The 16,581-nt window shown below is 42.9% G+C and overlaps 1 protein-coding gene across 1 annotated transcript in view; it reads left to right on the top strand.

The window, feature by feature from the left end:
* LAPTM4B (lysosomal protein transmembrane 4 beta) overlaps positions 1–16,581 on the top strand; it is a gene marked incomplete at its 3' end in the record, with an annotated part of 58,829 nt that overhangs the window by 20,998 nt on the left and 21,250 nt on the right. Inside the window, exons 3-5 of the mRNA XM_084281556.1 lie at positions 2,500–2,573; positions 3,233–3,355; positions 11,784–11,882. Of these exons, the coding sequence (XP_084137682.1) occupies positions 2,500–2,573; positions 3,233–3,355; positions 11,784–11,882 (296 nt within the window). The remainder of the gene's footprint in view (positions 1–2,499; positions 2,574–3,232; positions 3,356–11,783; positions 11,883–16,581) is intronic.

The raw sequence follows: 16,581 nt of genomic DNA on the forward strand, positions 1-16,581 counted from the left end.
TGCTGTGTCTGCTGCAAGCAGCAATGACAGCAGCTTCCCCTTGAGACAGGGAATAGGGACTGGGATTATGAATGAGCAGAATAAATAAGAGCACAGTGCCTTCAAACTGATGGCTAAAGTGAAAATATCGATCCAATAGGCTCTTTTTCAAGAGCTTCAATTGAGGCTGGTGGCTACAGGTGGCCGTTCCCACATCTCGCCTTTCTTTCATGATCTTGACTGCACCGGGAGTGCTCAACATCATTGTGATTTCACAGGAGGTTTGGGGGGCAGTCAAAATAAAAACCACACAAATAAGAGCATACAAACAGACTGCAGAAACTGTTGTTAGCACAGGTTCATTTTTGTGCGTGCTTCTGTCTTGAGGACAGAATACCAACCACCTGCAACAGGTATAGCACAGGCCTTAACTCCTAAAAAGCTGGAATCTGCTCGTGGTAGTGTAGCTCAGGTGTCCAAGCTGGATATATGAGATGAGTATCAGGAGAAGAAGGTGCCTCTGAAGAGCAATTTGGGTTGAAGGGCAATTTGGGAAGCACTGAGATGTCATTCCCTTCTGCATTACAGGGACCCTGTGTGTCCTCCCCATGGCATCCACAAGCCAGCATGTGTGAAGTTTTGGGTACGAGGCACTGTGAGTAAGGAAATGGGGACTCCAGGCCCTTGTCACACTACAGGGGCTTAAAAGTGCCCAGAAAAGAAGCTCCATCCATTAAATCAGGAATTAGCCTGCAGTAAGGTCTCTTCTGCTGCACTGGAGTCCCTGTCCAGATCAGGCCCCTTCAGGGACCTTCCTGCAGGCTCCTGGGCACCTTTGCAGGGCCACATTTGGATGCAGACAGGGAGGTGAGGGACTGTCCCTTGCTGTGGGATGCTCCTCAGAAAGTGCTAGAGTTAGGTGTCATGGCAACGCTGTGGTCAAATGGAGGCATCTTCACACTTCAAACGCCTCCAAAGTCAGGCAGTGATAGGTAGTGAGCAGCCTGAACACAGCATTTCTGTGTCTCAAGTCCCCCAAATACCTCACGGAGGCAGGCAGTTTCCACTCACATGGTAAGAGCACTGTGAGCAGCAGATATCTCACAAATACTCACAGAGCTGGGACCTCTACAAGTCATGTCCTAAATACCTTGCCTCCTCTCTCCTCTTTGTGCTTAGCCTCTGAAGAGCAGTAGCAATGTTCAGTTGTGCTCCCAGACCTATTGTCAGGGCAGGGTCAGAAATACAGCCTCTCACTTCTGGCATCCTAAGGCCGGTGATTATATCTAGGGAGGTGTATAGGAAAAGACCAAACATACTTGATTTTTACCCCCCAGGATCTCCTTCCAGCTGTCTGTGGCTTAGAAACTTCTTAAATCTAATGAAAAGTTAATTGAAAGTTCAGCAGCAATATAAGAAAAAAGACAGGGGTCCTGTAAATACTCCAATCAAATATGTAAAGAATATTTTACTTCCTTTATTATTTCACCTTTACTGACAGTTATACTTCTTCATTAATAAATCATGTATCTCTGTACTATTCCTGGTTGAAATGAAAGTTTGGAGTACATTATTTCTGTTGTAAGATACCCCTACTTGCCTTGTCTACTTCTGCTTTTAAAAATGTATTTCTGCTTCTCCAAAGTGTTTATAAAGATGTGAGCAATGATACGTGGCAGCTGTTACTGCAAACACAAGCCACAGTATTCATTCTGTCCTTTCTTTTTCTCTCTCTCTCTTCTCTTTTTTTTTTTTTTTTTACACACCCATGGGAGCTTGGTCATTCTTTAGGTTAGTTGCAGAGTAGGTGTGGCAATAATGAGAAGATCCTGATCTCCCCAAGGTTAATTTAAACTTATCTATCTAGTTCAATGCAGACATCCTTTCCAAGGCTATAAACTTTTGTAGTCTGGGAGGCATGTCTGCAACCATGGGCGAAGATGTGACAGTGGTTCCTGCTGACTCACACAAGACAGATAGCCTTCAGCTGCCTGTCCTGATACCAAAAGCCGTCTCACAGCAGGCAGAGCAGGGTACAGGATGTAAAGGTACCCGAGGGGCTGGTATCAGCCAGGCATCCGGCTCCTGCTGAGCTCCATGTGTCTGGCAAGCTCAGATTTATCTCCAATGGTCACATTTTGATTTCAGCACCGACTCTTTCTGACTACAGACGTCATCGTCCCAGGCAAAATAGTCTTCTAGCCATTCTTTCCCGGATGTTTGAAAATCTTTCAGAAAAAAAAAAAAAAGGAACAATTCACAGCATCTCCCCAGCCTTATCAGGGCTGCATAGGCTTGTGCAGTGTAACCACTGCTTTAGCTTCTCATAATTTGGAGATTTCCCACAGGAGCCAGAGATTTCCTCCAGCAATGGCTGCATGATGCACCTGGCTCATCCCCACCCACCCACGCTTCCCATCTTGCCCTTTGGGATGCTCAGCACTAAGCAGATGGCAAAATAACTGAACCAAGCTCTGATTTTTTCCTGCAATCACTCATATGTGTTTCTTTTTTTTTCAGATATGTGCATTGCCACAGCAATTTCTCTTCTAATGATTCTGATTTGTGCAATGGCTACGTATGGCGCGTATAAGGTAATTCATTACATTCCATAAAGATGTGAAGCAAGTGAACTATACAACTGCAAATAAAATGAAGAAAGTTGCTTTCTAACAATTTTGTGTTTATCTGAAAATTGAGGGGAAAAAAAAAAACAAAAACACACACACCAAAAAACAAAACAAAACAAAACAAAGAAGTGGCAGAGCTGGTTGTCTAGATGAGTGCTATGACACAGCCCCACGCTGGAGGCTGCTCAGATGTGTTTGCTCTCTGTACTTTCAAACAGGAGTAAGCTCTGGGCAAACTGTAAATTCAGGGAACTGAATCTTGTTCCTACCAAATTTAATGGATTTTTTTTCCATTCCCTCCCACATGAGTGGTTTGTCCAGATATTAATCCTATTTATTTGGGAAAAAAAAAGTCTCATGTGGTTTTTAAATGTCTCAGTATAATGAGCTGCGGGGCTTGCACCACACACACTGCAGCAGCTCAGCAGCCAAGCTGGCTTGGCCAATCTTTTTGGCTGAATATTGTATTTCTTTTAGCCTATTTTACAAGTTATTTCCTCTTACAGCTTCATGAAATGTAACATTGCATTCTGTCAAATATTCCTTAGGTTTCAGTGCAGAAAGATATATATCCTCCCATTTTAGCTTGTGGTTGATGTGTTTTTATTTTATTTCCTTTCTAGCAACATGCGGCTTGGATCATCCCTTTCTTCTGTTACCAGATCTTTGACTTTGCTCTCAACACATTGGTTGCCATCAGTGTACTTGTCTATCCCAGCACAATTCAGGACTACCTCCGCCAGCTGGTAAATTACCTGACTTTCACAAACCTTTTGGGGCGTTGGGGAGAACCGTGTAAGGTGCCCGGTTTGTCCCTTATTTCTAGCCAGTGGTTTACTGTTGACTTCCTATGCAGTCCTTGAACAGTCATCTCAGTCTGAGCTTGCTCATCTATATTCCACACCCTTGCGAGCTGCATTGCTAACTTACATTGCTTACACTACAGTATCTGTGCAGATACTGTAATTACACAGATACTGGAGTTTTGTGATGCTGTGGAAGCTCTCAGCACCATTTCATTAGGAATGAGGATGATAGTGCAAGAGAGAGATCCTAAGAGATTGCTTTTGGATTCAGAGTTACTGCATTCATATCCAGTGACTTATTTTTGTTGCTATACCAAGGATGTTTTGTTGCTCCTTTGAATTTATGTAGCGGCTTTAACACCTATTTCTTTAGACAGGAGTTAGATTCAAGGTAGGTTTGTTTTTGCTAGAAAATATTATCAATCTGTCTCATCTTTGGGACAATTAGAGGCTCCCTTCTTGACAGGTTCTACTGTGGCCAAACATTCATAATCAGTACTATGTGAGCTATAGTATGCGACTGCAACCACCTAAAGTGAAAACAAGCAAATCTTTCACCTCTGGTCCTGGGCTGTGTTTGGATGGGTTCAGATGGAGTTGCAGAGCTCTGGGACAACTTAACGCTGTGGTTGTCTCTGAAAACCTGCCTTGAGAACTTGAATGCAGATTAGTTTGGCTGTGAACTTTGTTATGTGGATGGAAAACCACCTAGGGCATTATAAATAACAGGTAATGAGCAACAGCAGGCAGATAAGTGGCTGCACAAATCTCTGGGAAGAGGCAATGTGTCAAGCCAGCGGGAGCTGGGATGCATCAGGGACCTGTTATCCTTCACCTTACTTAACACCCGCCCACAGTCACAGCTGGTGCTGCACTGGAAGAGAAGCAGAGGAACAATTCAAAAGGTACTCAGAGATAAGGGTGGAAAAGAACAAATTAAGGCTGGAGCCCTCCTCTTCACCCTTTTCCTGCAGCCTCTCACCATGGGTCGGTGCCAGCCCCCCTCCTGTGGCAGCACGAGGACCAGCTGCAGCTCTGGAGCTCACACTCCCCATCCCAGGGGGCTCACTGTAACCAGGTTTTGTTTAATCTTGGTCCTTGAGGGAAAATATGAGGGAGAAAGCAGCAGTCTGGGGCTGGGAGCTGCATGCTGAAGAGCTCCTGTTCTTGTTGGTGCCACATTTGGAGCCAGCTCACCAGGAGGGCAAAGGATGGCCAATTCCCTCAAAATGTCTGCTAAGACATCACTGCCTTTGGCCCTTCGATAGCCAAAATACAAAGAGCAGACCCTGGAGGACACTGGAAATTGTGTAGCAGAGCTCTTTGTGAGCCACGTTCCCGTTTTGACCTACATTTCTAACAGCAACTCCAAGGTGTTATCAATAACTCCAGGAAGGACATGTTTTTCCCTCCCGGTCAGTGGAGCCACCATCTGCCTCACACATATATTTGGGTTTTCTTCTGTGATGCTTTTCCTGTGGTACGCTGAGGCATGGTGCTGACTTCAAGAAAGCTGGAGATTTAATCTCCTTATAAGAATTTTCCACGCTGTTGAGATGTTTTATTTCTGGCTAGCTCAAATTAGTGAAACCTTCATTAGAAGTTACCGGAGGTAAAAAAAATAACTAACAACCTCAGAGAAAAATCTATAACTGCAAAAATGCCAAAAGACTACTTACAAGTATATTAGAAATGAAAAAGAAAAACTTCTAATGCAAGGAGAGGCCATTTGTTGGGCAGAGGTGATAAATATACTGATGCAAAGAAGGCAGGAGTGTTCACCAGCTATTTCTGCTCTGCATTTGGAAACAAGCAGTATAACATGTTTATGTAGCTGGGGTTTTGGAAGTACTTTCTATTCGTTGACAGTCAAGAAACATATTAAAGAGTTTTCACTCTGAACACACCGTTTTAAAATGAGCAAGCCCAGATAATGTGCACTCTGGAGTGTTAAAATGTCTGATTGCACAGATCCTTTCTTGCTGTTGTAAATCACCTTCTACGTGAGTAATGAAATTGCACAAGGCTTCATGAGCGCTAAACTGTCTGTGCTCAGAAGGGCAAGGGGAATTTTCAGGATAATTATAGGCTGATTAGCCTGACATTGCTACCAAGCGGAGTAACAGAAATGCTGAGATGAGAGTCAATTGACAAAGGATTAGGACAGAGAAATATGATTAATGACTGCCAGCATGGTTTCACAGCAAATCAGTCCTGCAGGGAAACTCATTTTCTGTCTCTGACAAGATTACTGACTTTGTCAATAAAGCTGGGCAGGGGCACAGTAGACCTTTGTAAGACATTTGACTTCGTAGCACGATGCTCAGAACATCAGTGAAGCACTAGATCAATAAAGGATGTAACAAATGCATTAGATCACGTTAGATGGCAGATGGAATAGGTTTGTGGTGCCCAAGAGGCCATTCACAAAGGTAGTGCCAACCTTGGGAGAGCTTTCCTAGGTCACTGTCCAAAGGAACCAAGTCCTCTAGAGGAAGGCTGAGAGCAGGAGCCTAATCTAGTAGTGCTGTGTCATCCTCTGAAAGACCGTACCCTGCATTGCCCAAAGTGAGCACATCTCTGCATTTCCCAGAGTCAGTACTTGTGGCTTTTCCCAGCAAAATCACTTCTAGTAAAACCTGTGGCTGACACAGAGACTGATGGAGATGTAAATAACATTATGGACAGAACCATTACTCAGAGTGAGCCACATTGATTAAGAAGCTGAGTTCATTCAGCAACCTGTGTTACATTGCTAAATGTGAATAAATATTAAAAAAATAAAAAAATATATTAAAAAATACAGATGAGCTTATACCATGGCAACTGCAACTAGAATGCAGTGATTTTGTAAGCAGCCTGGGGGGAACTAAGTGACAAAACAAGAGTTCACTTTTTTTTTTCTTTTTCTTTTTCTTTTTTTTTTTTGCTTGCAAATACTATTCATGAGATTTGTGGGCAGAAGAAAATAAAGCAAAGAATAGTAAGATAGGAGGCTCTCCTTCTCTGTTGATCACGTAGATTGTGTCTATCTACTTCTGGTGTCTCCGACTTAAAAGTCAAAGTACATGCAGGGAAGCTCCTCTGTAAATCATATAAAAGCTAGATAAATTGTAGTATGATGACAGATAATCAAATTTCCTGCTTAGTTTGTCAAGGAAGGAGACCAAAAGGTGATGCCATCATGGTTTTTGTATGCATAGCATCTAGGTTTAAAGGCTGTTTAAATTAGATGAGAGGTGTAATGATAATGAGTAGCTAAAAGTTATTCCAGGTAAAGTTCACTAAGAAGCAAGATGTTTCTATTATACCATTTACAGCCTTGTAATCTTCCTTGTCTGGGCTGTGGTCCCTAGAAGAAGTAGCTCAGCAGGAATCTCTGGGACCCCCACACAGGAGCCCACATCAGCTGGCAAAAGGTTGCCACGTTTGGTTCAGAGCAAATACGCTCTAAGTAGGAAAAAACAGATGCAATGAGTGAAATTCGTGTCTGCTGGTATCTGATATTCAGAGATGCTGAGATGCTCTTGCAATGTCAAGGATTTAGGGGCAGAACAAGATGAAACTAAAAATAAACTTCTCCAGTTTTTAACAATAATATCACCAATGTAGCCATACAGCCCAGGTACTGCTATGCAGGCTTGCGCCCATGGACGTGCTCCCTTACCTTTAAATGATGTTCATGGTAGATATGATAAATACCACATTAAGAACAAGATTGCAGTTAATACCCATGTCCCCACAGGTGAGATATGAGTCATGCCAATTGGGTGTGATTGCTCCTGATGATTTATAAATCAGCCCTAGGGACATCTTGCCCTCATTCCCTTTGCAGGGGGCCTGCTAAGCAAGGCAGAAAGTAAGGGAGTAAATTGTGTTTCTTCCTGGCGTTCTCAGTTTTTGTGCTTCTAAAACTGCTTTAAATATGGGGGTTGGTGTTTTAGGGAGAACAGCTCCATAAGGGAAATGAAAAATCCCAAACATTCTTCAAATTCATTACTGAATATCTGGAAGAGCATATACCTCAGGTAATGGAATGTATTTGGCAGTCACAGAAGAATATGATTTCCTTACCAAAAGGTCAAAACCCTGTATTTTTAATCACTTCTACTTCTCTATGCTAGTACCTGGAATTATTTTATCTATTCAGTTTGGTGCAGATCTAGCAGATTTAAGTCTACCAACGGTGAGTTGCAAGCTGCTATAAAACCCTCTAAGTACTTTTAGGCAAATAGGATTCTATCAATACGATAGGCAGAGCCCTAGCTAAAAGTATTGCAACTCCAAAACACTAAGCATGGTGTTCACAAGCTGTTTTGTAACATCAGCCTACACTGACTGTTTCTTTCAGAGTCTCTAAGTATCTTTGGAAACTTTGCATTGCCATTTAGTACCCAGCTGCACACAGGTGTGTCCCTAAAATCCCATACACTGCAAGAGCATCTCAGCACAAAGGGTCATGTAAAATAAGTAGATGTTACAAATCTGTCATTTGAAACATTGCAGGGAGATGACGTGTCATAAAACTTTCTGAAGGTTATGTTGAACGTCTTGGTCATTATCACTGTCACTAGGAAAAAAAAATCTTCACATAGAGCAAATGTTGCATGTATAAAAAAAAAATCTTCTTGGTTCTTGGAGCAGCAGGGGTCTGAAGTAGTTTGACCTAAAATGCATTTGATTTCTTTACCCCAAATAACACTTTGATGTATGTGCTTTCTAAAACCTTAAAATTAAACACTTCATCTTCTGTCATCTGATAACAGTATACATAATGAATTGAACCAGAGGTGCAGAACAGGCTAGTCTGCAACTGAGTTATGCAATACTGTTTTTTTTTGTGAAAGTACAGAGCTTTCTCAGGTCATCTAAAGAAAATTTCAAAGTATATTAAGTAGCTGCGATGCTGCTGTCTACCAGCTCGTTGTGCCAGTCGCGCTTTTCAGTCCTAGAGGTGAGGTCTAGAGAATGTAAAAGATTAAAACTAAAAAACTGATTCCTATAAACTAAAGCTTAAAAAGCGAATATTCTTTCTGACATTTTAATGACATTTCATAATTCCAAAGAAGTACAATTAACTTCCTAGCAGGGTTTTAAAAATTCTACAGATGCATTCCTGTTTTATTTCAATTCTGTAAGATCTAATTTCAGAGTATTGTAACTGTTGAACAAGAACCCACACCATCATATGAAGTGGATTATTTTGTGGTCCCAGAGGAAGGAAAGCATGGGTGGTTGTACAAGAGGGAACAAGAAGAAGCTTCAGGCTTGGGCTTTCTGTTGTTGTGCATTTGTACAATGTCAATACTATATACTTACCATGCAAGATTAAAATTCTTTTGAAGTCTCTAATAGAGCTTTGCTACATATAAGCAGTAATTATTTTTAATTGAAAATTTAAGGGCATATTACCATGCATGCAGTGCACTCAGTGTCCATGACAAGGTTATGAATGACACTTTAATTAAGACTTCAGCATGCCAGTGCCACACCACTACAAGTACTTCTTGTCTGTGCATGAAATTTCACAACATCTTCCCGCAAAATCCCTCCTGCATTTCCAGTGACGGGCTGGATTTTTTCCCACCCAGCCATATTTCTGTCTGAGCCTCATCAGACCTTGCACAACATTTGACGCTGAGCTTTTCCCAGAAGTTATGGCACTCATGCATTTGCCAAACCTTTGGCCTGACCCTGGTGTTCAGGACCATCCCTGCGGCAGGCTTCCAGCTCCTGATTTCCCCCATGGGTGACAAACCCCTTGCACGGGAACAGAATTTGTCTCTTCCCACTTTGTACAGCCACATCAGTGTTTGAGCTCATCACTTTTTGCATCAGCAGAGGGCAATGGGTGTTTGGTTCATCTGAGCCGCTTTTGGTACTTGGTTACGGTGGGAATGAAGGAGACCTTCCCAGCACAGACCAACTCCGCAGCAGTACCTGCACTGGGCAGCCAGGACACTTCCCGTAATTTTTCCTGCTTCTCTGCAAAATGAAGGTTTCATAACTGTTTTTCCTACTGCACTGAAGGTGTTTGTGGTTGTGAGTCAAGATCAGGTGGGTCGTCGGCCAGCCTGGGCAAGCCAGCATTAAATATCTTCTGGCTGGCAGGTGCAACCAGCCTGGTTAGCAAACAAAGTGAACTTCTTCCACGTTGACCCACAGCCCTGGGCCATCCATCACAGCTTCAGAAGCCTTTTGTCCCACACAGCAAGCAGGGAAGCCCCAGGAGGGGCCTGCTTTGGTTTTCATACAGCATGCTAAGATCTCCCAGGCACCACTTGGTGGGGACAGCCACCACATGGGGCTTGCTCCCACCTCACATCTGTCTAGGAAGGAAACTCCAAAACCTGAGCGTGGAGGACAGAAACCACAGAATGTGCTCCTCACGTACTCTCCCAGCTTGTTACTTTCAGTGCTGATGAGGCCCTTTCACTTGAAGTACTGCTGACGTAAGGGATGTGCTGCTCCCAGACTTGGCCAGGTCTCTTGGCTCCAACAGATGTTCCTGCTCTTCAAGGTTGCAGGAACTTCCTTGGTCATTTTCCCACCCTCCTCTTGCCCCCATGCAAATCCCAGTTGCTTTGTTGTTTGGAAACAGGCCATCAGGTTATGACCAAAACCCCAGCATACTGTTGTCTAGTCTTTGACTAGCGAATGGTTCCCCAAAACCAAGCTAGGAAGTTCCTATTACACTCATGAATTGGTTTGACTAGTTTTAATGGTAGATCAGTACTAAAAGATAACCTATTTGAGTAGTTTTACTGGGACTGACCCTAACTGACTGGGCTTTCTAACCAAGCTGATGGCCTCACTCCTGCAAGCAGTAGGGTGGGGCTGTGGTCATAGTACTTAAATGTTCTCTACATAAGGGGTTTGATTTTGCTTTGCAAAGCATCTTTTCTTGGCATACACTCTTGCTTTCTTGGTCTCTGAGTGACCGTATCCACTATATTTAGCAATAACCTTGTGTGAAAAAAAAAAAAAAAGAAAAAAAAAGAAAAAAAAGTAACTCGTTAAATTATAGCAAGTTGGTTTCCTACAAAAGCTGTGCCTCGACAAAGAAGATAACACGATAAAAATCTCAGCCATGAAATTCAGTACATTAACAGAAACGTTGCTGTCAAGAAGCGGAAAATGTGCTTATGTAACCGTTATCTGCATTGGCTACAGCTGCAGCTGATGTTAACCACCCCGAACAGTTCATGGAAGCACTACATTAAGAGCTGTTCTCGCCAACGGCTGTCCAAAAGGAGAATTTCCTGAAGCACTGCTCTGACTTCTGGTGTAAGGGGCATCAAGGGGTTAGACTGGGTTTTCACCATTGTTGCCAAGAGTACAGTTATAGCTTGGGCTGTTTAATTGTCCTGACAGGGATTCAGAGCTGGCCTGCTTAAGTAATTAGACCTGTAAGGAAAAAGGGGGTTGTGCGTGGAAGGAGCTAATGCATGCAGTCATAGTGGGCTGCTGCTGCTGCAGTGGAGCTATCGTGTGTGAAGAGCAGCTCTGTCTGCAAAAAATGGTTTCTTCCATCTGGAACAGGAACCCTGGTGCTGCCATGTTTCAAAACAATTCATTTTAAAGGGTGTTTTTTAAGCGATACTAGATATAGCAAAACATGTTTAGAGGTTGTTTTCCAGCCACTGATCCTGAAGTGTCTCACAATCCTAATCGCTGCTCTAAAAAGATGAACGTTGTCACCTCGATTTCACATACAAGAAAACGGAAGGGCCTGGAGCACATTCAGATTCAGTCATGACTTTGCTCCCCTGGAAGGCCCAAGCCTTGGGGAACAGCAGCATTAACAAGTGGCCCTGGGAGAACTAGTCCAAATGTAGCTAAAAGAAGACGGATTTGAATACAGCCAATGTCTTTTAATCAAATATTTAGGTGAAAGGATCGTGCTGTCTGGACTTTTCCTCTTTGATTCTTGGAAGGAGCTACCACTGGTCATTGGCAGCCATGGCTAGAGTACTGTATCTTGTAAGACAGTGACCACTTCATAGGACCAGAATTTTCCTGCCTTTGCCCAAGAAGGCACGTTTCCTGCTGCAAAGTCCTCAGAGGGATGCCCCTTGTCAATCTGTGTCTGTTACAAAACCAGCATGCACAAAGGGAAAGAAAACCCACCACACATATAGAGCAAAAGCAAACCCCTCGGCCCTCTAGGGAACATTTGGCAGGCTGAGCCTTTGTAGCACATGTTCCAGACAAATTTACTGAAATTGGTTATTGGTGCAGAGAGTTCCCAATTTAGTAGATCACAGCAAGTTTTTTAAGCTATTAATTATAGACTGCTCTAATTGAATGGCTCTTAAATGACTCGTGAGATTAACTTACAGTGTTTTGCTTATTTTTGCTTGTGCAGCCCAGCAATTTTCCCTACAAGGAAGAGATCATGTCTGTGAACCCCACATGTCTGGTTGTGATTATACTCCTTTTCATAAGCATCATTTTGGCTTTTAAGGTAAGTCCATTACTTGTATGCCATCTACTTCTGGTCATGGGTGAAATGCTCCCTCTGGGAGTCCTGGCCCCAGAATACACATAGGGAGCTACTGACCAGGCAGTCTGATAGCTGCACAAAGCAAAGTGGTAGGCATTGTGGAAAAAAAAAAAAAAAGAGAGAGAAAATGTTACAGAAGACACGTGAACATGTAGACCCCAATGGAGAAGCATAATGCTTGTAGGGGGAGCTCATGATGCTTAAATCCATTGAAAGAGTGGACAAGAAAGGGATTGTAGATACAGATTTCTTGGTTTTTTTTTTTCAAAGGTATTTGGTAAAGCCTCTCATTGGAGGCTTTAAAAAAAACACAAAACAAACAAACAAACAAAAAACCACCCTGAGAAGTGTGAGAAGTGTAGGGACAAGAGGAAAGGTCTTCTTGTACATTGTAGCTGGGAAATAGAGGATAAAGGTAAATAAGTTTTTACAACCAAACTCCATGGTCTTCATTCACAAAAGATCTGGGAGAGGGAATGAAGATCTAGCGACAACATTTTTTGCAATGTCACCCAGAATAGGGAAGCAATCAGCTGAGAAGGCTTTGGAGAAGGGTCTCAAGGCTCTGAGTTACTAAGCAATAAAACAGTAGAGAAACCCAGTGGTGATATATTCTAAGCAATGGGCACAGAGAAAATACAATCCTGTTTCACAGACACTGCAGTTAACTCTGAACTAAGCATGAGCACCTGAAAAGGAGTCTTGTAGATGTAATAGCACAGGTCCGTGGAAGTACTAGTTTACTTCTCAGTTCTGGTCAAACAATTAAATCAATTAATAAGAATATTAGATTTTAATAAAATATCATATATATATAAAACCTGAAATAAAGAAATAAATAGGAAAAAAAAATTAAAGAAAGAAAAAAAGAAGTCTAAGGGTTTCTGTGCCATTTGTGATGTCTGCCACACACTGGCATCGTGAAGCACACGTTCACTTCTGTGTGTCCTGTCTCAAAAAGAATGCTGTAGAGCTACAGAACCAGCAGACACAGAAGGAAAGTGATCTGAAGGATGGAAGAGCTCTCATATAAGGAGCAGTTAAATAGATCCAAGCAGACCCTCCTGGGAGTGCCAACACAGAAGACTGTCACATGGGGCAGAAAAAGGAAACGGGGAGTAATTATTTAATTGCTGTTGGTTTGGTGACAGAATAGCTCTTGCTCTTCCTCTGCACATTAGGTTAGAGACATCCTGAAGAGCCAGGACAGGATGTTTCTTCTATACAGCACAAACAGGGAAAGTTATTGTGACCAAAAAAAAGGTGGATTAGGTTATTAGATTATAGAAGCTATTTCTAAATTGGAAGGAAAAGATAAAATATTTTAAGGTGCAGTTGGAAGTGATACTCTTTTTTTTTTTTTTTTTTTTTTTTGATTTAGAAATATAATTTAGCCTTCTGGCTTTGTCCATTTATATGTTCACAGCAATAGAGGTTTGTGGTGTTGTTTTTTTTTCACCTTTGAATATAATAAATGTGTAAGTCTGCCAGGTGACACAAGCAACATGCTTTTTAAATGTCTTAGATGCAAGCATCACCTTGCTTTTATCGCAGGCAGGTCAGGTGTTTCATTGAAAAAGTATGACAAAGATGTCTCAGGCTTATAAAATAAATGGAACAAAAATTGGAGTGGCAAAAAATACTTACTACATAAAAAAAGAAATCTCAGAAATTAATAGTGTAAAATAACCATCCTATTTTAAAGCTGCTACCAATATTTTTCCAAGAATATATGTGACTAGTTAGATTGAAGTATTAGTTAATGTTCCATTCCTGTATTCATTCGAGTTCTTTACAGCCAGGGTTATTACAGACTATTGCTTTTCTTAATGTTCATTCTAGCAACACATTATTGTGCAAATGAGTCACAAAAATATGACTCACACAGAAACACATGCTAAATTCCAGTTAGCGTTTTAATTTGGATTTCTTGTGTTTCCAGAAGAGCTGCTATGCAGATTTTTGGAGTCTGCTACATGAAAAGAAAGCTGGACGCTATGAGACGCATCACACTTTATCACTGATAGACTTAACAGATGGCACCAGGTTTATATACCAAAAAGGTGCTGTGCATAAAAATATGCCTGAGCTCCCTCTCCCTCTGGAATAGAGAGAAACCAAAACATTGTAACCTAGGAAAAGCTACAGCAGGAAAAGCTGCGTTCATCTGGTCGGAAACATGAAACAGAATCACATAATTTGTCAGAAACATTTGGCATCAGGACCCTTTTATTGTGGGTGCAGCTACATGCAAATGAAAACACTGTTGAGGAGAAATTGAGATACGGATGTGTCAGACAGAGGTACTGTGCTTTGTACATAAGACTGTGAAAAGCAGGGGACAAAGGAGGGCAGTAAGAATGAATGAAAGCCAACCACACACCAGCACTTGTCTTTATAGCCCTCAGGATTCACTTGGATCCCAAGCAGCTAATAGATATTTCAGGTGGATGGATGGATGCATGGACAGATAATTCATGCCAAAGCAGAACCTTTTTCAGAGTAGACCAAAATGTGTTATACTGCTTACCCTGTTTGTCTAGAAGCTGAACCAGAGCTACATACCATGAAATATAGGTGTTTCCTATCTGGCTGAGGAACATCCAGCAGCATAACTAAATGTACTCAGCACTTCAAACGGCACAAAGCCGTTTTTGCACACTGGAACAGGCTCCCCAGGGAAGTGGTCACTACACCAAGCCTGTCTGAATTTAAGAAGAAATTGGACTGTGCACTTAGTCACATGGTCTGAACTTTTGGGTAGACCTGTGCGGTGTCAAGAGTTGGACTTGATGATCCTTAAGGGTCCCTTCCAACTCAGGATATTCTATTCTAAAGCCAACGTGGTGGCTCTTGAATCGTGCCCTTCTCCGCATCTGCTTTGGGGAACAGAGCCTTGTTTTCCTCCGCCCAGACCCAGCTGCTGGCACAGACAACCTGAGGCCTCAGCCTCTCCCTCCCCAGCCTGTACAAAATCCCCCATGCACAAATGAGGTAGAGTCCAGTGAGCACAAACACAACCAAACTAAAGCCTTCCCCCTTGCTGCCCTGGAACTCTGCAGCTGCAGACTGTGGCCTCTTCTTTGCTGGCCGTCCTTTTGATGGAAATTAGGGAGGAAGAGGCAGCTGAAAGGTATTCCAGTTCAGTGAGGCAAGCTGAGTGTCACCCTGGTCCTCGTGGTATACCTGTAAGCTGTGGGGGTGTACTGGTGAGCCTGGGAACAGGACCATCCCTGGTGGTGCTCAGCAGATGGGATAAGGTGGTGCTCACTCTGTTTTGTGCTCACCAGTTCAGACCCAGTGTCTCAGCCCAGTGGATGCTCCCAGCAGGGCTAAGCCATATGAGCCTTCTTATACTCACAAGATACATATTCAAATGTGCTGGTAAGATGGATTTAATTGCAGATTTGATCAGTGCAGCAGCCCAGTGTGTCCCCTCCTGCAGCACTATGTGTGAAATACACGTAGCCAACTGCTCTGGCGTTAGCATTGCTCTGAAGTCTTCATATATATTGCAGCTTGAGCAGAAATCTTGTGCAGCTAAACATCTGTATGAAAAAACAAAACAAAACAAAACAAAACAACAACAACAACAACAACAACAACAACAACAACAAAACACTCTGTCAGAGACAGATTTATAAAGTTTTGACAGTTTCAGTTCCTTTTGGGCTAGTGTCATTTGTCACCATACAAATGGAGGGACCGAAAGCTGGTAGGAAGAGGTGCGGTGCTTGTTTCCCTGCTCAGCCCTTCTGGCGTCCTCATCCTCCAAGTGGTGGTGGCATCACCGTGCTCCTCTGGAGTGGGGGCTGCTGCCCCAAAAGAAGTCTGTCAGCAGCCTGTGTTGTGCTGTGCGAAAATACCTCTCAGTGTGCATTGGGCGTTTACACTGGGTCGACTATCGCCAACTCTAAGGTGTGTGCTGACTGGAGGCCTCTTCACACCAGGTGGCTGGAGCAGGCCACCCCTCTGAGAAACAGCTCATGCATCCAGGTGGGCTGGGAGGCAGAGAGGCTGTGTGTGCACATCGTGGGGTTAAATGGGGCTTATTCAGCACACGTAGCAGAAGGAGAGAATTCAAAGATAAATCAAGTAGCTTCTCCCTGACAAGGCTGCGTTATCTGAAATGGGGCTTCCCTTGCTTTGGATTTGAACAGAAGGAGCATAAAGACTGGTTTGCAAACAGGTGGCCTTGCTGTGCACGGGTTTCTTATGAAGATGGGCTGTGTCCCCAAAAGAGTGTCCTGCATTCAGTACTCTTCTCTGTACAGGCTCACACCTTTCTCAGTGCCTGGCATCTGAGTGTCAAAAGCTACTCAGCTACTTATTACCATTTATTATTAACAACAGTGTCACTGTTACTCAATTCTGGGAAAAAGAAAAAAAAGCTGTAGTTCTTCATTTACATGCCTCTACACCACTGGTTCCAGTAACCTGTGTCAGGTTGACATAGCCCACAGCTCGGGGTGCAGAGCCAGCCTGCCTTGCCCTTAGCACTCAGCTCGCTCCAGACTTCTGTCATCCTCCCCATTTGATAGTAGAAAGTATTGTCAAAGCCTGTGACACCTCCACGTCATCCAGGATCTGTCATTAAGAAGAGGAAGAAAACTTACTGGATTTCAGCCAGCTTGGCTTGGGTAGAAAAAAAAAAAAAAAC

This window comes from Netta rufina (genome assembly GCF_964035555.1).
Source record: "Netta rufina genome assembly, chromosome: 2".
In the NCBI taxonomy this organism is placed as follows: Eukaryota; Metazoa; Chordata; class Aves; order Anseriformes; family Anatidae; genus Netta; species Netta rufina.